The sequence below is a fragment of the Podarcis tiliguerta genome, assembly GCF_965153285.1.
Source record: "Podarcis tiliguerta genome assembly, chromosome: 2".
Classification (NCBI taxonomy): Eukaryota; Metazoa; Chordata; class Lepidosauria; order Squamata; family Lacertidae; genus Podarcis; species Podarcis tiliguerta.
The window spans coordinates 38,406-58,193 of NC_139535.1; the positions used below are offsets into that span (position 1 = coordinate 38,406).

Sequence of the window (19,788 nt, forward strand, 5' to 3'; positions counted from 1 at the left end):
CCCAGGAAATAAGTATTTTAACACCACAAAAGAATGGCCAAGCACCCCAGGCAATCCAATCAAGTAACTTGCTAGACAGGAGATAAACTGTGGCAAGGAGAAAAACAACATTTAAATTCCTGTGATGTATGCATGTACCTGAGGGGTGGTCTTAGGTTACACCCCTTCTGTGATGTATGCATAATGTTTCTGGGGGTGGTCCTGATCTAGAGAATGGGATTTTCAAAAGTCTTTATAAGCTCTGGCACAGCAATTCTGGGGGGTCCTCTTCCTCTCCTGCGTGGGAGGGGAGTACCCTGTTGCAACAGATCAATAAAGATCAAGCTTACTAGCTGCTTTGCTTCTCAATATTCTCTGGTTGGCCTCTGTTATTTTCTCCTACCAATAGGGAACCTATGTAAGGACTCTATATGGGCTCTTGGATACCCCATAAGGGAAAAGGGCATATTTTTATTTACAACACTAACAATCTCCTTTCCCTTCCTCCCCCACAACAAACACTCTGTGAGGTGAGTGGGGCTGAGAGACTTCAGAGAAGTGTGACTGGCCCAAGGTCACCCGGCAGCTGCATGTGGAGGAGCGGAGACGCGAACCCGGTTCCCCAGATTACGAGACTACCGCTCTTAACGAAAGGGCAGGGAGGCTTGAGAGGGAGGAGACGCCCTGAAGTGGAGCCTGTGCACGCAGCTCACGGGAGGAAGACGGCAGAACAAGCCAAATTCAGCAGTGGAAGAAGAACATTTCAGAATATAAATTCAGAAATATAAACATTTATTACAAAAAAAGTATCAAGACTTTAAAAGACAAAAGAGTAAGAATGGGGTCGCTATCCGAGAAGCAGAAAGACCAGCCGCCTCCGCCGCCCTCACTTCCGATTTGACGCTGTGCCAATGACACATTCATTGACCTGCAAGGCAAGACCGGGCAGATTTTGGGGGCCAGAAACTGGTCCCCACAGCTGCTGCTGCCACCGCCACCTCCTCCATCCAGCTGCGGTCAGGATGCACCTTCAGCAGAGAGATTCTGCAAGCAGCCCAGTGCAAAGGACCTCCCCGCCCCCCAGCCGGATGCTGCAGTCACTTACCTTTCTGGCAAAGCGAAGGGAATTGAGGGACTCGGCAAAGTTCTCCTCCGAGGGCGAGATGTTAACGAACATCAGCCTGGGGGAAAAGGCAGGAGGGTGAGGAGAAACAGAGGCTGCCTCAAGGGGGATGCGTGGCACCCGTGTCAGAGACGTCTGGGTTGAAAGGGGTCATCTAGCCCAACCCCCTGCGTTCCTGGCAGGACAGCGCAGACCAGGCATCAAAGGGGAGGGGGAGCCATCAACTCACATCTTGGAATTGCCGCCTAAGGAGTTCTGGAGGAGGTAGGTCAGCTTGCTGTTCCGGTAGGGCACATGGGCCTCCTGCAAGGGGGCAAAGGAAGCGGACAAGGATGGGTGCAGGAAGGGGAAATGTTTGGGGGGCCCTCCTCCCCACTTAGGGCAGGCCGGTTCCGCCAGCATCGTGAGGCTGTCCCATTCCTGATCAAATTGTAGAGTTGGAAGGAACCACAGCTCTAGAGCCCCTGACAGGTGGGCACCCCACACGTGAGACAGCAGAAGACCAGTGCCCTGCGGGAGGCCGGCTGTGGGGCTGTGAAGGGCTGCCCCATGGCTGGCCGGGACTCTCCCTCCCGGAGGCACACGCACCCCCCTCTCCCGCCTACCTTGTTGCTGAGGGCGGTGATGACCAGGCCCAGGTTGGAGAGGCTGCTGTTGATGGCCTGGGTCTCCTTGAGGCGGTCACCTGTGGAGAGGGACTTGTCCAGGCGCTCGCTGCCAGCCAGGTCCACCAAGCTCAGCACGGCTGCCGGGGGGACAAAGGAGGAGTGAGGGCGCTGGGGACCAGGGACAGAGTGCCTGGCCTGGAAGAGGGGGAGCAAGGGAGCGCCTCTGGGCCGAGGCAGGGACAGAGGCCTCCGGCCAAGGGGATCGTGGGGCCGGCTACACTCACAGGAGGTGTGCAGTTCCCGGTTGGCGTTGTGGCCCTCGATGCGCAGCTGGAAGAGGCTGTGGCTGCGGGAAGAGCGCTCGTTGAGATTGGTCTTGGCCACCGAGCGGTTGGCTTTGGCCCTCTGGAGCAGCTTCAGCACCTGAAGGGACAAGCAGGGGGCAGGAAGCGGAGAATGGCAGTCGGAAGGGACCCCTGAGATCATCTGGCCCTAGCCAGCCCCCGGCAAACAGCGTGAAGAGGCTAGCCGGGCACATTTCCCCCCGGCTATTGGCTACTTGCGACCAAACTGAGATGCCCGGGCGCCAGATGGCGTTGGACATCACCACCTGGAGGGGCAAGCCTGGGAATCCTTGGAGCTAGACTGTTCCCACACACTAGGACCTCATCCTGTAGAATTCTATCCGTTACATTTTAGCTGCACAATCAGAATGAGGATCAGGAATCAAAATGGTTTCTCTCAGCAGCCTGAGCAGGAGCAGTGAACAATGCCAGTTCATTGTTCTCACTTGACTTCACTCCCCCGCCCCCACTGCCCCACTTTCAGTTGCGAAGAATATTATTATATTCTGAATGTACCGTTAAGAAAAAGAAGTTGGAATAGGCCAAGATATGTGGACTGCCCCAATCCCAGCTCAAGGTGGTCATCTGAACTAGCCAGGTGTTTAACTGAGAATCAGTCCATCACTCCATCATTTGAAAAATAAGACTTCAGAACCGCCTGGCCCCAAAATGGCAACTAGACATTCCATTTGGGTGAATTTAACCTTGGTTTAAGGAGCCGCTTGGTGCCTAGCTTCTATATTGGAGTTTCTACCATTGCCTGCCTACATACAACAGCGGGAGACAGAAGCCTCTCAGAGAACGGCAAAGTTGGAGGGGAGCCCCCAGGGTCATCTAGCCCAACCCCATATTCCTCACTCTGCTCCTCCCCTCAGAGGCTTTGGATGCAGACACACTCTGGCTGCCTTGTCCCCAGACCAAGGCCCTAAAATGGGTCACAAGGGGGCTGGTTCTCAGGCTTCTGCCTCTCCTCCACCCCTTGCAAGCAGGCTGGAGGCCGGACACAGTGCAGAGCGGAAGAATAGTAGTGTTGGAAGGGGACCCCAGAGGTCATCTACCCAACCCCTGCACCGCTGGAACCCCCCTGGAAAATCCCAGACAGACAGCTGCCCCCCCCCACCGCGGTACCTCTTGCTGCGAAGCAACGGGGACGTAGCAGAGGTTGGGGACGTGCAGTTCCTCCGTGCACTGGCTCACTCGCCGGATCTCCAGCTCGGAGCCCCGGTCAGGGCGCAACACCAGCAGGTCCCGCAGAGACTCATTGTAGATCTCCAGGAAGTTGGCAGTGAAATGGTACTGGGAGGAGACAGGCAGAGGGGCAGGATCATACCAGGGAAGGCGGCTGGGGTGTTGGGTGCCCAGCCAGCACAGCTCAGACTCAGGGACTAACTGGCATGGCTATTCCAAGATGGCCTGCAGAGGCGGCTTCCAAAGGTGAGGCCTAGGAGTTCAGACAGACCAGCCCTCGGGTGTTCAGAGGATCTTGTGAGGCTGAATGGAAGGCCCTGCAGAAGACACTGGCGGTCTCACCATCCTGTGGGGCGGGTGAGGGTGAAAGAGGCAGCCCCCTCCCCGAGTGCTCAGAGGGCTTGGGAGAACCTCTCTCACCAGCGCCCGCTCTGGGAGCTCCCATGCCCAGTGTGAAACCACCCTGGAAATTGCAGCATGGCGAGTGAATGCAGCGGGTGTCTCCTGCGGCTTCCTCACCCCTCCACCCCCTTTGGACACCTGCAACCGCTTTCCCTCTCTGCCCCCCACCTTCCAGCCTTTGGCCTCCATCTCCCGGGCTTTCTCGAAGATCTGCTGCACTGCGCGGGGGATCATGCCGGCCGTGGAAGGGTCCTGGCAGTCGGGGCCCTCCATGGTGTAGGTCTTGCCGCTCCCCGTCTGCCCGTAGGCAAAGATGCAGACGTGGTAGCCGTCCAAGGCTGACTGCGGGGAGGAAGGGAAGCCGTCATGCTGGCGTCCACCAGACCCTACCTGCCCCCGGAGGGGGACAGCCACTCTATAGGAAATTTCCAAACCATCCTTCAGCCAAGGCTCACAGGACAAACCAGCCAAATCAGCAGGGTAATCATCACCATGATCATCATCATCATACAGTGGCACCTTGGTTGTCGAACCGAGTCCGTTCAAAAACTAAGGCTGCCAAAGAATGTTTGGGAATTGGAACACTTACTTCCAGGTTTTCAGCGTCCAGGAGCCAAACTGTACGAGTACCAAGGCGTTTGAGGGCCAAGATACGACTGTACCATACTCAACATAATAACAAACTAGAAGAACTGGGCCGCTTCCCCCCTTAATGTATTAATTTTATATATTTATTGAATTTATTTATGTGCTGCTCTTCGTTAAACGATCTCAGGGTGGTTCACAGAATAAAATGCTTTTCCTTACCTGCACAAGCAGAGAGATCTCCTCAAAGACTTCCTCCTGGGAGCTGGACGGAGGGAAGACCTGGTCAAAGTTGAACTCATAGACAATGTCCTCTTTTCGCTCCCGGCCAACGTGGGACTGGCAGGGAATCAAAGAATTGCAGAGTTGGAAGGACCCACAAGGCTCCTCTAGTCCACCCCCCAAGCAAGACTTGAACCCACAACTCTAAGATTATGAGCCTCATGCTCTACTGACTAAGCGGTGACAGGGGCCGCGTTCCCGCTTGGCCAGCTCTCCCGGGGCCACAATGCTCTCTCTCACACACGCATCCTTCAGCCGGCATTGGGCTGGCCATCAACATTTGGGTTTCTCCTGCTCCTGCACCACCCTGCTGTAAAAGGTCATTGCAGGAACAACACTGGCTTATTTGAAGAAGGAGGAGGAGTTTGGATTTGATATCCCACCTTTCACTCCCTAACGAGTCTCAAAGCGGCTGACATTCTCCTTTCCCTTCCTCCCCCACAACAAAGACTCTGTGAGGTGAGTGGGGCTGAGAGACTTCAGAGAAGTGTGACTGGCCCAAGCTCACCCAGCAGCTGCATGTGGAGGAGCGGGGAATCGAACCCGGTTCACCAGATTACAAATCTACCGCTCTTAACCACTACACCACACTGGCTCTCGGCAGGCTTTGTGGCAGGTTGAGACTTCCTGACGTCCCCTGGCAACTGTGACAGCCCAAGATGCCACCAAGACTTCGACACCCACCTTGTCCCCCCACCCCAGACTGACCTCCTCCGCCTTGGATAAGACAAGGCTCTTGCTGTCGTCTGGCGGGAAGCGCAGGTGGCTCATCCCCTGCTTCTGTGCCTCTTTCTCGCTGCTCAGCAGGGGGCGCACGCGGCAGAAGACACGGATGTTGCCCTGGAGGGAGCGGGGACTCATCAGTACCCAGCCCCACAAAGGGACCCCTAGCGCCAGCCCCACCACCACCACCGGCCCACCTTCAGCTCCTGGACGGCGTTGTGCAGGGAGCGCCGCTCCATCTCCGACTCGTGCAGCTTCTGCTCCAGCTGGGCCTTGCGTGCTGCCAGCGCCTCATTCTCCTGCGCCCGCTGGGCCAGGCTCTCCTGCGCCAGGCGCAGTTCCGCCTGCGTCAGAGAAACCCCAGGGGCAGTGAGGGACGAGCCACCTCACACCCAGAGCCGCCCACCCGCCCTCTCAGCCAGGCAAGAGATTAGGAGCGCCACAGGCTCATTGAGGGAGGAGGCAAACGCAGGCTTCCTCCGCTGGGAAAGGAAAAGCACCAGCAGGAACAAACACAGCAGAGGTTAGCAATTCCACCAGACAAATATCTAGGTCCCTCTTGCGATGGATAGAAAAGGGACGTGTGAGAAACAGGGTGTGAGGCTGAGGAAAGGAGAAGCACTTCCAGCGAGAGGGATACACTTCTCTGTATGGGATTGAAGATTAAGATAGAATTATGATAGAGGGCTAGACACATACAATTTTGTGTTTTATTGTGATTATTACTATTATTGTCGTGATTTTTTTAAATTTTCTTTCTTTTTCTCCTTATCTTTCCACCTTTGATTTACAAAAGTGTTTGCAATGTCTTTCTCTCATCTTTTTTTTTTAAACTAGTTTGGTTTGTATTATATGTTGAAAATATTTAATATTTTTTCTTAAAATTTTTTTTTAGGTATCTAGCTCTCTTTTCTGGGGCTGAGGCCCCACCCCTTAACTTTGATATTGATTCTGGCATTGTGGAATCAGAAGGGTACCTGAGGGACATCTAGTCCAGCCCGCTGCAATGCAGGAGTCACAAGCAGATGTTGGCTAGTCCCAAGGATTCCTCACCTCACCTTGGGATTCCAAGCGCCTCCTGGAGGCCGACAGTCTCTCCATCAAAGGGGGGGTGGAAGGGTCCCCAGCCCCCACTCACCTCTCTAGCCTCCAGCTGGGCAGCCAAATCCTCCTTGGCCTCCCTGGCTTTGCGGCCAGCGGCTTCCAGCTCCCGGATTGTCTGGCTCTGGCTCCTGACGGTCTCCTGCAGCTGCTGCTCCTGCTCCACCAGCTGCTCCACCCTCTGCAGGCTCTCTGTGGCCTGCGCTTGGCAGGTCTGCAGCTCCAAGGCCAAGGCACTGCACAGAGAGGGCAGGGCAGAGGTCAGATCCTGCAGCAGGAGTAGGAGGAGCCCGCCATGCCCTTCCCAGGCTGCCGCTCACTCACCTGTTCTGCCCCTCCAGCTGCTGGTTGCGGGCCGTCGCCTGCTTCAGCTCCCTCTCCAGCTGGTTCAGCTGATGCCTCAGGGCCTCATTCTCCCCGGCTAGCCCCTGGGCCTTCTCCTTGTAGGTCCCCACTTTGGCCCGCAAGTCGCTCACTTGCCCCTTCAAGTCCCAGGGGGCCCGCTTCTTCTCACCCCCACCAGCAGCGGCAGGAGCAGCGGCTGCCAAGGGGAGAGGGATAGAGAGGACAGTGTGACGGTCCCGGTGGCGGCTCAAGGATGGCACAGGAGGGGCACCTCCCTCCCTTCTCTAGGCCTTACCTGGCTTAGGGGCTGCCGCAGCCACCATCCGACGGGATCCTGCTGGGAAACAAGGAATGAGACATGAAGCAGTGAAAGGATTCCCAAGGGGACCCTGTCTCCCCTCCACTGCTTCATGAAATCTCTCCAAACAATAGTAGTACTTCAAAACATAAAATCAGCAAGGAACTCAAGACAGAGTAAAGCAACATATGTGGGGGTTCCATTCCACGGATGGTGCCTAAAGTCAAAATCGCATCTAGCTGAAATATGCTGGGTTTAATGGTGGGCAGGATTGCCAGAGCATTTTCCCAGCCTCTCTCCAAACTTTTTATATTGTTTCCTACACTGAATGCACACAAGTTAAAGGGGCACCAGATGCAGGATTACGGGGCACCCACATTCTACACGTCTGAATCAGCTTGCCAAAACTAAAATGGCTTCAGCAGGTGCCAAAAAGAGTCCAGCAAAGATAGCTGCCTGGTGTTGTAAGAACATAACTGCATCAGGCCTAAGGGGCCTGTCTAGTCCAGCATCCTGTTCTCAGTGGCCAAACAGTTTCCTGTGGGAAACCAGAGAGCAGGATTCAAGCCCAAGAGCCCCCTCCCCCTTTGTGGCTTCGAGCAACAGGTATCCAGAAGAATTTCTGCCTCCAACCATAGAAGCAGAGCAGACATCACAGCTAGTAGCCATTGATTGCCCTCTCGGACGTGCATCTGTTTAATCCTCTTGTAAAGCCATCCAAGTTAGTAGCTATCACTACCTCCTGTGGGAGGAAGTTCCATAGGTTAGCTATGCAATGCCATTGTTTTTTCATACAGTGGTGGCTTGGTTCTCAAACTTCATCCGTTCCAGGAGTCCAGGACTCCCGAAACCATTCGCAAACCAAGGGACGGCTTCCGATTGGCTGCAGCAGAATCCTGCACTCATTCGGAAGCTGTGTCAGATGTTCAGCTTCTAAAAAACGTTCACAATCCGGAACGCTTACTTCCAGGTTTCCGGCATTCAGGAGCCAATTTGTTCAACAACTAAGCCGTTTGAGAAGCAAGGCACCACTGTAATGGAAATCAATACAACAATATTTACAGTGGTGCCTCGCAAGACGAAAAGAATCCGTTCCGCGAGTCTCTTAGTCTTGCAGTTTTTTTCGTCTTGCGAAGCAAGCCCATTAGCGGATTAGCGCTATTAGCGGTTTAGCGGCTATCAAAGGCTTAAGGGATTAGCGGCTTAGCTGCTAAAAGGCTATTAGCGGTTATTAAAGTCTTAAGGGATTAGCTGCTAAAAGGCTATTAGCGGCTTAGATCAGCTGTTAAGCAGCTTAGCGAACAGCTGTTAAGCAGCTTAGCGAACAGCTGTTAAGCAGCTTAGGGGCTTGGGGAAAACGGGGGGGGGGGGACCCCAGGAATCACAAGGCATTTTCGTCTTGCGAAGCAAGCCCATAGCAAATTCGTCCTGCGAAGCACCTCCAAAACGGAAAACCCTTTCGTCTAGCGGGTTTTCCGTCTTGCGAGGCATTCGTCTTGTGGGGCACCACTGTATAATATTTTTGGAAAATAACACGATGGGTGCTGCTCCTCTAAATGATCAATTCCTTACAGGTATGATATGGCACCCTTAACAGGGACACTTCTGCAGCCCGCTGCCTACCTGTGATGGATGGCCCTGCCACACCCGCAGTCCCCCGTGTCCGAGTGCTCGAGCGGCGACGCCCCCCTGCCAAGAAAGCTGCGTTACAGCAAAGTCCAGAAGGGCTCCCCAGGTTCTGCCCTGCCCCCCGATCAGAGCTTACCGGCCTGGCGGTGGCTTCGGAGCCCAGGGGCCGCTGGCGGAGGCTTCGGAAAGGAGGGGGCTGCTGTCACAGGTCCTCCCCGCTTGGTAGGGTCCAGGGGACCCCGAGCCCGTTTCTGGGAGAAAGGAAAGGGCAACTGTTTGTTATTCGCCAACGTCCCTCTCTGCTGGAAATGGCAATGCCCCATTCATACACCCCATGCAGCAGAAGGGAGGGGCTTGAGAACTCACCCGGTCCACCTTGGGGGGCTCATTCTCATCGCTGGCCGGGCGCTTGAGGCGCATCCCAGACACAGGGAGCCGGGAGGGGCCTTTTGGCAGCAGGAAACTTTTTTCCTCAGAGTTCATCTTCTGCTCCCTGAGTGGTAACTGAGGTGGGGTGCAAGAGAGAGAGGAACGGAGGGTCGTTGAGTTGGAAGGGGCCTCCACTCCCTGCAATGCAAGAATCACAAAAGCAGGGTGGAGGGGGTGTCGAAGCCCGAGGCAGGTGAGAGAGAGAAGCCCCCAGACCCCGGCAGTGACTCACGGGAGGTGGACCATCCATCAGCTCCAGGCAAGGCCTTCTGGGAGACGCAAGACACCTTCAGCCACCAGGACGCCAGTGGGAGGCCAAAGAAATGAAGCCGAGCCTGCAAGGTCAAAGGAGGCCCAGCTAGTCCAGCATCCTGCTGCCAGGGGCCAGATGCCCCCCAGCACCAAGGCATCGGGATAGGCTGCCTCTGGGCCTGGAGGCTCTACAGGGGTCAGCAAACCTTTTCAGCAGGGGGCCGGTCCACTGTCCCGCAGACCTTGTGGGGGGCCGGACTATATGGGGGGGGGGGAACGAATTCCTCTGCCCCACAAAGAACCCAGAGATGCATTTTAAAGGAAAGGACACATTCTACGCATGTCAAAGCACGCTGATTGCCGGCCCCTCCGCGGGCCGGATTGAGAAGGCGACTGGGCCGGATCCGGCCCCCGGTTGCCTCCCCCTGATCTACAGGAAGAGCGCCGCGGCTGGGGCTTGGCAGAGGCGGAAGCGCCCCGTGCGCTTGGCTGGTCCCTCCCGCGCCCAGAGGCCTCACCGGCGCCGCGCTCGACGCCCCTTCTGCTCCTCCTCGCCGTCCTTTTCCCTCTCCGACCCAACCGCCGTCGGATTCAAACGGGCAGCTCCCGTCCTCCCCCGCGGCGCCGCCCGGCAGCCAATGGCGAGGCGGCGAGAGGAGGAGACCAATCCGCGGCCGCCCGTCGCGCGGGCCGGACCCGCCCTCTTGGTATTACGCCAACGGCCAGGCCGCGTCGCCGCATAACCTCGCGCCGGCTCCGCCCCTAAGTCGCCCGAGCGGACGAGGCACTGCGCACGCGCGCCGCCAAAGAAGGCGCCCGAGACCGCCTCCGCCGGAAGGAGCGTCGGCGGGAGGGCGAGCGTGAGTGCGCGCGCGTGCCGCAGGCAGCCACGCCCCTCCATGGCAACGGCCGCGGCGCGCAGGAAGCGGGCCGGCGGGGGCGGGGCCTGCGCCGCAGGGGCGGGGCCTGTGGAGGGGCGGGGCCAGGGAGATCTATGGGGAGAGAGCTCAATGTAGAGAGAGAGAGAGCCACACAAACAAACAAACAGGAGGGCCCCCCCCGGGGAGGCCGGCGGAGCGCGCCTTAGCAACAGGCAGCTATTCCACAGGTGCAGCCGCCTGCGCGAGGGGGAGCAGCTTCCCCGGTTGAACACCCGCCTGCCCCTCTGCGCAGGTGGGGCGGGGGGTGTCCGAGGGGGCGGGGCCTGGAGAGGAGGGACCCCCAATCTCAAGAATACCCCTAGTGACCCTGGCCCCCTTTTCTCTCCCCCCCCCAATGCAGCTGGGGGGTCAGCCCCCCACGAAGGGGATTCGCAGCCTGAAGCAGGTGGGGGCACACAGGGCCCCAGGCCAGCTCCCCCTTCCATTCCAGGGAGGGGGGCCCCGCTGCAGCAGGGCGATCCCCTTGGAGGGGGCCGGGGGGTCCTGGCAGTGGGGGAGGCAGGAGGGACCCCCGGCGCTGCCACGGGCCCGACTGGGAGCTGGGGAGACGCGGGCCGCCCCCGCCCCGCGTGCTGGGGGGTCTTTCCCCCCTCGCCCCTCAGGTCGCGGGGGCGTGCCGGGTCCGGGTGGGGGCGCTGGGGGGGCTCGGCCGCCCGGCCCTCGGCATCCCCCCTCGCGGCCCCCCGCTCCGGCTGCTGCGTCACTGGCGCTCCGCGGGAGGATGGAGCCGCAGAGGGTCCCGCTCCGCCGCCCCTGAGACCCCCGGCCCACCGGGGAGGGACCCCCACCCCCCGCGGGTAAGGGCCGGGGGCCAGCGAGGGGGCGCGGGCGAGAGCGGAGCCGGCAAGGGGGCGCCCCCCGCATCTCCCCCGCAGGAGACCCCCCGCACGCCCAGGTGGGGGGCAGGACTCGGGGGCCCTTGGGGGGCGGAGCCTGACCCCCGTCTCTCCCCCCCCCCCCGCTGCAGGTGGGGCGCAATGTGATGGCGAGTGAGCCTCCCGCCACCCCCGCCTCGGCCCGGCTGACCCGGACGAGCGCCCGCCTGACCTCGGGGCCCTGGAAGCGGCCGGCGGCCGGCAGCGGAGGGGCGCCCCCCTCGCCCTGCTCCCCGCCGGCGCCCGGGGGGCCCAGCGCAGGCCCTCCCGGCTGGCCCCGCTTCTGGGAGGGCCAGGATGTCCTGGCGCGCTGGACCGACGGCCTCCTCTACCTGGGCACCATCAAGAAGGTCAGTGGCTGCCCCTCCCCTCGGGGGTCAGGGGGGTCCGTCCCGCCGGCTGGGGGTCTCTGCTCACCCCCTCCCCCCCTGCAGGTGGACCCCCTCCGGCAGGTGTGCCTGGTGCAGTTTGAGGACGACTCCCAGTTCCTTGTGCTCTGGAAGGACATCAACCCAGGTCAGTGGGAGATGCCCCCCACCCCCTGGCTAACACCCCCCCCCGGCCGCCTCTTTGGGGTCTCCACTCCCTGCTCCCCACCCTGTCTTGTTCTGTAGGGATGACCCCAGTGCAGAGTTCACCTGTGGAACTCTGAGACATCAGTGGCTCCTAACCAGGAGGTTCTGAATGGCCGGTTCCTGGAAGCCGCTTTGGGGGGGGGGGCTTTCCCTGGCTGCCCAGGGTGAGAAGCGGAGGCTGGATCAGAGAAGCCCCTTTGGCCCCACCAGCAGACACTTCTTGTTTCCCGATGGAGCCTCCAACTCCAGAGGCAGTCTTCCCTTGCTTCTGAGGCTCTTGGGGCAGGAACCCATCTGCCCTTGGGGGGGGGACTGGCCCCTCACGCCCCCCCTGCCTTTTCTCCTAGCGGCAGTGCCTGGGGAGGAGCAGTCCTGCTGCGTGTGCCATTCGGAGGCCGTGAGCCCAGACAACCGGCTGGTGCGGTGCGAGAAATGCAGCCACGGTAAGTCCGCCAAAGGAGCCCCACAAGCTGCCCCTGGTGCCCCGTCCCCCCCCCATTGCCCCACTGACAACCCTCCTTCCTCTCCCCCCCCCTGCAGCCTACCACCAGGAATGCCACCTGCCTCGGGTGCTGAGCGATGGGGCCTGGACGTGCCGGCAGTGTGTCTTTGCTGTGGCCACCAAGGTAAGAGTGGTCTCCTCTGCCCCACAGCTGGAAGGGACCCCCAGAGGTCCTCTGCCCCAGCCCCACGGCTCTCCCTCTGCCATAGACCAGCCTGCTGTGGCAAGAGCCTGCATGTGGTGGGGCCCCCCTTCTGCGTCCCGCGCACTGACTCTGCCCCACGGCTTTCCTCCTTCCGCAGCGGGGCGGCGCCCTCAAGAAGGGGCCCTACGCCAAGGCCATGCTGGGCATGAAGCTGGTGCTGCCCTACCAGCTGAAGGCCCTGGAGTGGGACGCCGAGCACCTCGCCAACCGCCAGCAGTGCTACTGCTACTGTGGGGGCCCCGGAGAGTGAGTCTGCCCCCCCCCCCGGCAGGGGGTGGCGGAAGAGGGGGGCTTGCGGGGAGGAGGAAGGGCGCCCCTGGAACCGGGCGCCCGCGTGTCCCTCTGCGGAGGGGGCTGTGTGCTGGGGGGCGCTCAGCTGACCGGCCCCCTCTCTTCCTCTGCCTCAGGTGGAACCTGAAGATGCTGCAGTGCCGCTGCTGCGCCCAGTGGTTCCACGAGGCCTGCACCCAGTGCCTGAGCAAGCCGCTGCTCTACGGGGACAGGTGAGGGGCAGCCCTGGGCAGGGGGAGGGTGGGGGTCAGAGGGCGCAGGCGTCTTGTGACTGACCCCCCCCCCTTGGCTCCACCCGGCAGGTTCTACGTCTTTGAGTGCTGCGTCTGCACGGGAGGCCCAGAAAGCGTCCGGCGTCTCCCCCTGAGATGGTGAGGGGGCGCTTTGGGGCGGGCAGTGGGGCTGAAGCACAAGAAAGCAATGCAGCGGCCTGGCCCCAGCCCAGACTCGGTCACGGGATCGGGCCCCACCTTGGGCAGGGGGGTTGGACTGGATGACCCTCGGGGTCCCTGCCAACTGTCATTCCATATAAAAGCAGTTTAAAGAGAGCCAAAGGAAGGTGGGCCCTTCTTGAGGGTATCCTGATCCACTTGGGCCCTTTAATTAACAGCTTCCTGCTTATCACTTGATTTCCAAATACACCACTTGGGATAATTGGGACAGGCTTGGTAATTAAGAATAAGTCCATCCGAATTAAGCAGCTGATCTAGAAAGCAAAGAGAGAGCAGAACGGGGAAGGAGGTTTTGGCACCAGAGCGAAGGAAGCCGCCACCTCAAGGGCCAGGAGGCACCGGGAGGGCGTGGGAGGCCGGGAGGGTGGGGGCTGCGCAGGCTGCGCTGAGGGATTCCCGCCTGCCCCCCCCCCACAGGGTGGACGTGGCCCACCTCATCCTCTACCACCTCAGCATCTGCTGCAAGAAGAAGTACTTTGACTTTGAGCGCGAGATCCTGCCCTTTGCCAGCGAGAACTGGGACAGCCTCCTGCTGGGCGAGGTGAGGCTGGTGGGGGAAGGGATCCTGGGGGGGGGGCCAAGACTCTGAATCTCAGGGCTGTGGGTTCGAGTCCCATGCGGGGCAAAACATTCTTGAATTGCAGGGGATGGGACCCGATAAAAGTCTAGGATCCCTTTAATGTTGGGGATTGGCAGTGTGGGCCAGGAGGCAGGATCCGCCCCCATGAAGAAGGGGCCTCAGGGTGGGGCACCCTGGCCTGCGGGTGGCAGGGGTCTGACGCTGCCCCTTTCCCCACAGCTCTCGGACACCCCGAAGGGGGAGCGCTACAGCCAGCTGCTGAACGCCCTGACGGGACACAAGGACAGGTGAGGGGGTGGCAGGCCTGGCGTGGGCCGTGGGACCCCTGGGGGGCTGGGTTCAAGAGCCGCCCCATCACAGCCGCCTCCTCTGCAGGTTCATCTCCGGGAAGGAGATCAAGAAGCGCAAGGGCCTCTTTGGGCTGCATTGCCGCGTCCCCCCACCCGCCCCCCAGGGGGCCGACGGCTCCGGGGACGCGCCCGGGACCCCCTTCATCGCGGGAAGCAGGTGAGCCGGGGGTCTCCCCCACCCCGAGGGGGCGGGAAAGGGGGCAGCGGCCTCCTCCGGCCCCCCCCTCCGTGCCGTGCAGATAAGGAGGGCCTCTTACAGCTTCCTTTCAGGGCAGGGCAGGCGTGGGAAGGGGCCGGAGCGCCCGAGGGCCAGGCGGCGGGGGCAGCCGCGGCAGCAGCCACAGCGCCGGCGCAAGGGGCAGCCGCCGGCCCCGAGTGGCAGCGGGGGGCAGTGGGCGCAGCAGCAGCAGGAGGAGCAGCAGCAGCAGCAGCAGCGGAGCACCCGGGAGAGGGAGCGCCTGGAGAGGGCCCTCACTCAGGTAGGCCGGGGGCCAGGAAGGGGGGGGGGCAGGCCGGGGAGGGGCCCTGCTGCGTCCGCTCAAGAGCCTCTCTCCGCCCCCAGGAGGTGGTGCAGCACCCAGTCAGCGCTAACCAGAGCTACAGCGGCTACGGCGGCACTTCCAGCTCCTACAACTTCCGCCGCACCGACGCCCGCTGCCAGGACAGGTGAGGGGGCAAGCAAGGCAGCCCCACGGCGGGCGGGGGGGAGGCATTCCCTGCCCCACGCTGACGGCCTGCCTCTCTCTCCCCCATCCTGCAGCGCCCCGATCCGGATGTTCGCCTCCTTCCATCCCTCGGCCAACACTGCAGGGACCTTGAGGTGAGGACGGAGGGAGGGGTGCGCCCCACCTTCCCCAGGGGGGCTTGGATGGAAGTGGGGGGCTTCACTGGCCCCACCACCACCACTCTAGGGGAAGCCCAGCACAGCCCCCTGCCAAAACCCCCAAGAGGCCGCTCTCCAGTCTGTGGGGTGAGCGGCCTCATGAAGGGCTGACCCTGGATTGGATGGGGAAATAACGCCAAGGATCATCCGGTCCACCCCCTTGCCGTCAGACAAGTTGCCCCCTCTGAGACACCGACCTCTGCCAGGTCAGGGCGGCCCCTGTGAGCCCCCCCACCCTCCTCCAGTTAGAGCATTGGACTAGGACCTGGGAGAGACCAGGGTTCAGATCCCCACTCAGCTGTGAAGCGGACCAGGCGGCCTTGAAGTCAGCTGTCAATCCTCTAGCCTCCCTCGCTGGGTTGTTGTGAGGAGGCAACGGGAGGCAGGAGGAGAAGGGGGGTGCCTCTCTCTATCAGGGACCCTCGACTTCCTGCTTCCCGCACTGTCGTCCAGGGCAAGCGGGGGGCAAAGTGAGGTTCGGGGTGACTTTGGCTGCAGCAAGTGACCCCCCTTTCCTTCTGCAGCACCAGCAGCGGAGCCCCCCTCGACCCCGGCGACGCCGCCCCTGCGGAGCGGGGCAGCCCAGAGCGATCTCCGGCGGATGACGGCCCCGCCCCCCGGACACTCCTGCGCCGACACTCTGCGCCGCCGGCCCCCAAGCGGCCCCCGCAGGCTGCCCCGGCCCCCTCGGCCCTCTGCGTGGCCCCCGGCGCCCCCACCAGCTCGGGCTACTTTGGACCCATGGGCCGGCTGGCGCGGGGGGAGGCGGTGCGCATCCTGGCTCGCCGGGTCACCACCGAGGGCACCGTGCAGTACCTGGTGGAGTGGGAGGGGGGCAGCATGTTTTAGGGGCCCCAAAGCGGGACCCAGAGGGGCCCCCAATGTGCCTGGCCAAGGAGAGAGCAACAAGTGCAATTCTGGGGGGCAGGCCGTGGGGCGGCTCCCCCTACCCGCTTGAGGAATGTGGACTGTGCCGTTTCTTGCTTTGGGGGGGCAGGAGACCCCCAAGTTTCTTCTATTTGCTGCTGCCGCTGCTCCCCACCCCCCCATATCGTCGTCTTGGACCCCAAAAAGAGTTTGAGTCCTGCTTATTTTTTTACTGTTTGTTGGTTCAAGGTATTATTTAAAGAGGCCTGAGTGGGAGAGAGAGAGAGCGCCCCCCTCGGCTGCCCCCCAAACACACACAGCCCCCCTCGCGCCTGTAGAACTGCCTCTGCTGCTGCTAGACTGACTGTTGTACAAAGCACTTCCAAATAAAAGAGCTTCTGGGCAAGACTTTGCCGCCTGCAGCTGCTTCCTGGGGCCCAAGACCCCCCCCCAAAAAAAACCCCACCTAAAAGCATCAGAAGCACCTGCCGGATCAGGCCCGTCCAGCCCAGCCCAGCCTTGGCCAAAAACCCCAAGGACTCGAGATAGACTGTGCTGGGCCTGGAGGCTCCCTTGGCAGGCCAAAGGCAGCCCGCAGGCAGAAGTACTGGGGTGGCTGGGTCATTAGAGGACGAGGCTCTGAATCTCAGGGTTGCGGGTTCGAGCCCCACGTGGGGCATTGCAGGGGGTTGGGCTAGATGACCCCCAGGGTCCCTGCCAGCCCACGCTTCTATGATCCAGGCACAAGAAGCACTTGCTCCTCCTGTGTTTTCCAGCAACTGGCGATCGGAGCGTGCCCGCCATCACTGGCTCCAGTGGGAGGGAGTTCCGCAGGTTAACTCTGCTGCTTGAGGAAGGGCTGCCTTTCGGAGGCAGAGCCCAGGGGGCCAGGATCCCGCCTGGCTGGCTGTGGGGTGGGGAGACCTGCCTGGGGCTGGACAAGAGCCCATTTCAGGGGGCCGGCAGAGGAGGCACGTTGCATCATTCCCGAAACCTGATCTTGGCGCAGCTGCTCCGTGGGTCCAGTTTCGAGAGATCAGGGCAGTTTGCAGGCCGAAGCCTGCCTGGCAGAGACCCCTCCCCGGACCCCCACCTCCTGCCCCCCGGGACAGATTCAGACCACACCACCTTGGCTTTCTCCCCTCCAGGCAGGGGCGGAGAGGTGTTTATTTCTGCTCTCCTCCTTGGCCGTGGGGTGCCCCCCAGCCCCTCCGCTTCACTCTGGGACAGCCTCCTCGACCCACTGCAGGTAGGGAGGGTTCCCCTGTTGGATGGGGACAGCGATCACCTCCGCCACTTCGTAAGGGTGCACCGACCTGCAGGGGCAGAAAAGGGGGCGTCACCTCGCAGCGGGGCTGGAGTGGGGGTCCTTCAATGTGTGTGTCCCCCGGCCATCCTCACCCCCAAGCAACTCACCGGACAAACTCTGCCAGGGCCGAGGCACGAGAGCTGCGCGTCTTGATCATCTGTTGGGGGGAGAGGCAGGATCTGAATGCAAAGCGTTCATCGACTGGAAGTGATGCCCAATGGCTAGAGGGGATGCTCTGAGCAGCCTCCCAACGTATTCTGGGCTGCTTCTGCCCCCTCCTGGCCTGGGGGGGGCGCCAGGCCAGAAATCCCTCCCAGGTGCCCAGCACAGCGCCTCCTTAATGGGCGGCTGCCCTGCCCCCCCTGGACAGTGGAGCAGTCCAGGGACCAGGCGGTGCAGCTGGGCGTTTGGAGGCCGCTTTCCCCCTCGCCTCTGTGGACCTATAGGGAGGGGGGCAGCAGGGGGCCGAGGGACTCACCAGCAGCACCTCCGAGTCCTCCTCAATCTTGCCCTTCCACTCGTAGCTGCAAGAGAGAGACAGGGAGGCAGCGGTGGGGCAGTGGTTAGAGCATCAGGCGAGGGAGCCTGGGAGCCCCTTCTTGGCCGTGGCCTGCCTCACTGTGAGGGGCAGCAGAACCACATATGGCACCCAGGAAGGAAGGGTGGGCCATGCAGTGATGTGATGAAATAAAAAGGGGGCGTGGCTTGTGATGCCCCCCATGAAGGGGGGGAGCCCTTTTGCAAAGGGTGCAAAGGGGCCCGGGCCCAGCCCCCCTCCCCTTGCAGAGCTCCTGGTGGGAATAATTGAAATGTATATAATAATAAAAGAGTATGTAAATATAATAACGAAATGAAATTGCACAGGAAGGAAATCCCCAGAATCCTGGAAGGGACCCAGGGGTTATCTAGTCCAACCCCAGCCCTCAGCCTGGGTTTGGGGAGGTGGGTGGGTGGTGTACCCCCGCCCGCCTACTCTGGGGTGCCCTGCCGCCTGGCAGCCCCACCTTGGCCCACGCCTGAGCTGGGCGGAGGGTTGGCCCTCCTCACTCACATGGAGGTGATCTGGGGGACGATGTTGACGCAGGCTGCCAGCTTCTTCTCCACGACGGCCCTGCGGGGTGGGCAGACGGAGAGAGAGACCCTCAGAGCCGGCCAGAGCCCCCCTCACCACCAGTCGGGGTGGGGACAAGGCGGAAGGAAGCTCCCAGGGTGGCCCTGCTTTCCAACTGGAGCAGCAGATTAGAGAGGGACCCCAGGGGTCATCCATCCCAACCCCCCAGGCGGGGCTCACCTGGCAATCTCTTTGGCGACGGTCTGGTTGGGGCAGGTGACGAAGGCGGCCGAGAGGGTCCCGGGGACGTAGGGGCCCCTGGCGGAGGCGGCCATGGAGGAGAAGAGCTGGCAGGCCGTGCGCAGCAGAGGGAGCATCAGCAGCGCCAGGAGAAGGACCTGGGGGAGCAAAGTGGGGGGCTTGGGGGGCGTGGCAGGGACCCCATTACCCCCCCAGGCCTGCACTGAGCCAGAAAGCAGCCCCCCAGCCAGGCCGGCTTTCTGTCCCCTAGAAGGCGGATGGGGGTGTCTAGGGGCCCCCACTCCAGCTACTTACACCGCAGGCGCCTCGGGCCATCTGCGCTCGGCTGCTCCGGCCTGGCATGGGGGCGGGGGGGGGCGCAAGGGGGTCTCCCCGAGCCCTCCCCTCGAGGGACGTTCCTGGACCCGCCCCCGCCCCTTTCCCGGGGGCGCAGGCAGCCACTCAACCGGGGCCGCGTCCCGCCGCCGCCTTCACCGGTGGAACTCCCGCCTGCAGAGAAGGGGGCGCGGATCAGGGTTTGGGGGGCTCTTTGCAAGGGGTCCCGGTTCTGCTTTTGGGGGGGCCTCCCCGGCTCTCTCTCCCCCTACCTGCTCTCCGTCGCGTCCGCGCCACGTGAGCACGAGCCCCGCCCCGCTCTCCGCCCGGCCCTCTGACGTCATCGCCCCGCCCACGAACGTCATTTTCGACGCATCCGCCAGGTGGGAATGCGGCCGGTGAAGCGCGCGCATGCCCAGCCCGGTCCTCCCTTTGCCCTGTCTCTTGCGCGGCCGGCCTGGGAGGTCTTCCAGCGTCGCCCACCAAAAAAACATTAGTATGGTTCTGCTCTGACCTTTCAAGGCCGCAGAAGCTGCTGGAAAGGAATGGGGGGGCAGAGGGGCCTCATTTTTCATAATAATTCGAGGTCAAGGAGATAAATACTTATAGCTTAGGGCCCCACTCTCATGGGCCCCCTAAAAGACCAAAGGGGGGAAAGCGAGTCACATTTCCAAAATATAAGATAAAAAACAAATAAAATAAAAACTACATACAGCAACAGTGTTTGGTGCTGCGTCAGCTCCTATTTTGTTATGTGCAAATGGCTTTAAGATACCTCTTAGGTCCATAAATTAGCATATAGCATATATTCAACACAGAACAGTGACAATTTGTTGTTGACAAAGGACAGCTGGACATATCAAGGGCCCCACAACCTTCAGGAGCTTAGGTAAAGGGTAAAGGGACTCCTGACCATTAGGTCCAGTCGTGACTGACTCTGGGGTTGCGGCGCTCATCTCTCTTTATTGGCCGAGGGAGCCGGCGTACAGCTTCCGGGTCATGTGGCCAGCAGGACTAAGCTGCTTCTGGCAAACCAGAGCAGT

At 61.2% G+C, this 19,788-nt stretch overlaps 3 protein-coding genes across 11 annotated transcripts; 1 reads left to right on the top strand and 2 right to left on the bottom strand.

Moving 5' to 3' along the window:
• Positions 1-750: 750 nt before the first annotated feature.
• KIFC1 (kinesin family member C1) lies at positions 751-10,133 on the bottom strand. 5 transcript variants are annotated; one of them, XM_083431061.1, is made up of 18 exons: positions 9,807-10,133; positions 9,269-9,371; positions 8,974-9,111; positions 8,744-8,858; positions 8,602-8,667; positions 6,976-7,014; positions 6,660-6,876; positions 6,373-6,571; positions 5,432-5,578; positions 5,220-5,351; positions 4,452-4,568; positions 3,813-3,986; positions 3,183-3,350; positions 1,995-2,133; positions 1,708-1,847; positions 1,332-1,405; positions 1,085-1,160; positions 751-907 (listed from the first exon to the last, which is right to left on the bottom strand). In XM_083431061.1, the coding sequence occupies exons 2-18, from the start codon at positions 9,284-9,286 to the stop codon at positions 866-868; spliced, it is 2,001 nt and encodes a 666-aa protein (XP_083287187.1). In that variant the 5' UTR covers positions 9,287-9,371; positions 9,807-10,133; the 3' UTR covers positions 751-865. The 5 variants fall into 5 exon arrangements, with proteins under 5 accessions (XP_083287187.1, XP_083287186.1, XP_083287189.1 ...); XM_083431060.1 differs by having other exon boundaries at positions 6,976-7,017; positions 9,807-10,002; XM_083431063.1 differs by lacking the exon at positions 8,602-8,667 and having other exon boundaries at positions 9,807-10,022.
• A 122-nt stretch (positions 10,134-10,255) lies between these two features.
• Positions 10,256-16,217, top strand: PHF1 (PHD finger protein 1). 4 transcript variants are annotated; one of them, XM_083431067.1, is made up of 15 exons: positions 10,256-10,396; positions 11,197-11,454; positions 11,539-11,620; positions 12,027-12,122; positions 12,220-12,305; positions 12,484-12,632; positions 12,794-12,889; positions 12,980-13,048; positions 13,547-13,670; positions 13,929-13,996; positions 14,085-14,216; positions 14,319-14,538; positions 14,622-14,725; positions 14,820-14,879; positions 15,467-16,217. In XM_083431067.1, the coding sequence occupies exons 2-15, from the start codon at positions 11,212-11,214 to the stop codon at positions 15,789-15,791; spliced, it is 1,854 nt and encodes a 617-aa protein (XP_083287193.1). In that variant the 5' UTR covers positions 10,256-10,396; positions 11,197-11,211; the 3' UTR covers positions 15,792-16,217. The 4 variants fall into 4 exon arrangements, with proteins under 4 accessions (XP_083287193.1, XP_083287192.1, XP_083287191.1 ...); XM_083431066.1 differs by having other exon boundaries at positions 10,309-10,461; XM_083431065.1 differs by lacking the exon at positions 10,256-10,396 and adding an exon at positions 10,549-10,614.
• Positions 16,218-16,938: 721 nt separating this feature from the next.
• CUTA (cutA divalent cation tolerance homolog) lies at positions 16,939-19,110 on the bottom strand (the record flags this gene model as incomplete). 2 transcript variants are annotated; one of them, XM_083429062.1, is made up of 6 exons in its annotated part: positions 16,939-17,125; positions 17,226-17,275; positions 17,597-17,642; positions 18,170-18,229; positions 18,410-18,567; positions 19,018-19,110. In XM_083429062.1, the coding sequence occupies 6 exons, from the start codon at positions 19,108-19,110 to the stop codon at positions 17,026-17,028; spliced, it is 507 nt and encodes a 168-aa protein (XP_083285188.1). In that variant the 3' UTR covers positions 16,939-17,025. The 2 variants fall into 2 exon arrangements, with proteins under 2 accessions (XP_083285188.1, XP_083285189.1); XM_083429063.1 differs by lacking the exon at positions 19,018-19,110 and adding an exon at positions 18,725-18,870.
• Between the last annotated feature and the right edge of the window lie 678 nt (positions 19,111-19,788).

What these genes read in the sequence shown, in the direction of transcription:
- KIFC1 (XM_083431060.1), bottom strand. An exon ending in TCTTATCCAAGGCGGAGGAG is followed by an intron (nt 4,569 to 5,219) that starts GTCAGTCTGGGG and finishes ATTCCCTGCCAG; the next exon opens with TCCCACGTTGGCCGGGAGCG. An exon ending in CCCTTCGCTTTGCCAGAAAG is followed by an intron (nt 908 to 1,084) that starts GTAAGTGACTGC and finishes CTTGCCTTGCAG; the next exon opens with GTCAATGAATGTGTCATTGG.
- PHF1 (XM_083431065.1), top strand. Translation starts at nt 10,564, where the DNA reads ATGCAGCTGGGGGGTCAGCCCCCCACGAAGGGGATTCGCAGCCTGAAG. An exon ending in GGATTCGCAGCCTGAAGCAG is followed by an intron (nt 10,615 to 11,196) that starts GTGGGGGCACAC and finishes CCCCCGCTGCAG; the next exon opens with GTGGGGCGCAATGTGATGGC. An exon ending in CTGGAAGGACATCAACCCAG is followed by an intron (nt 11,621 to 12,026) that starts GTCAGTGGGAGA and finishes CTTTTCTCCTAG; the next exon opens with CGGCAGTGCCTGGGGAGGAG.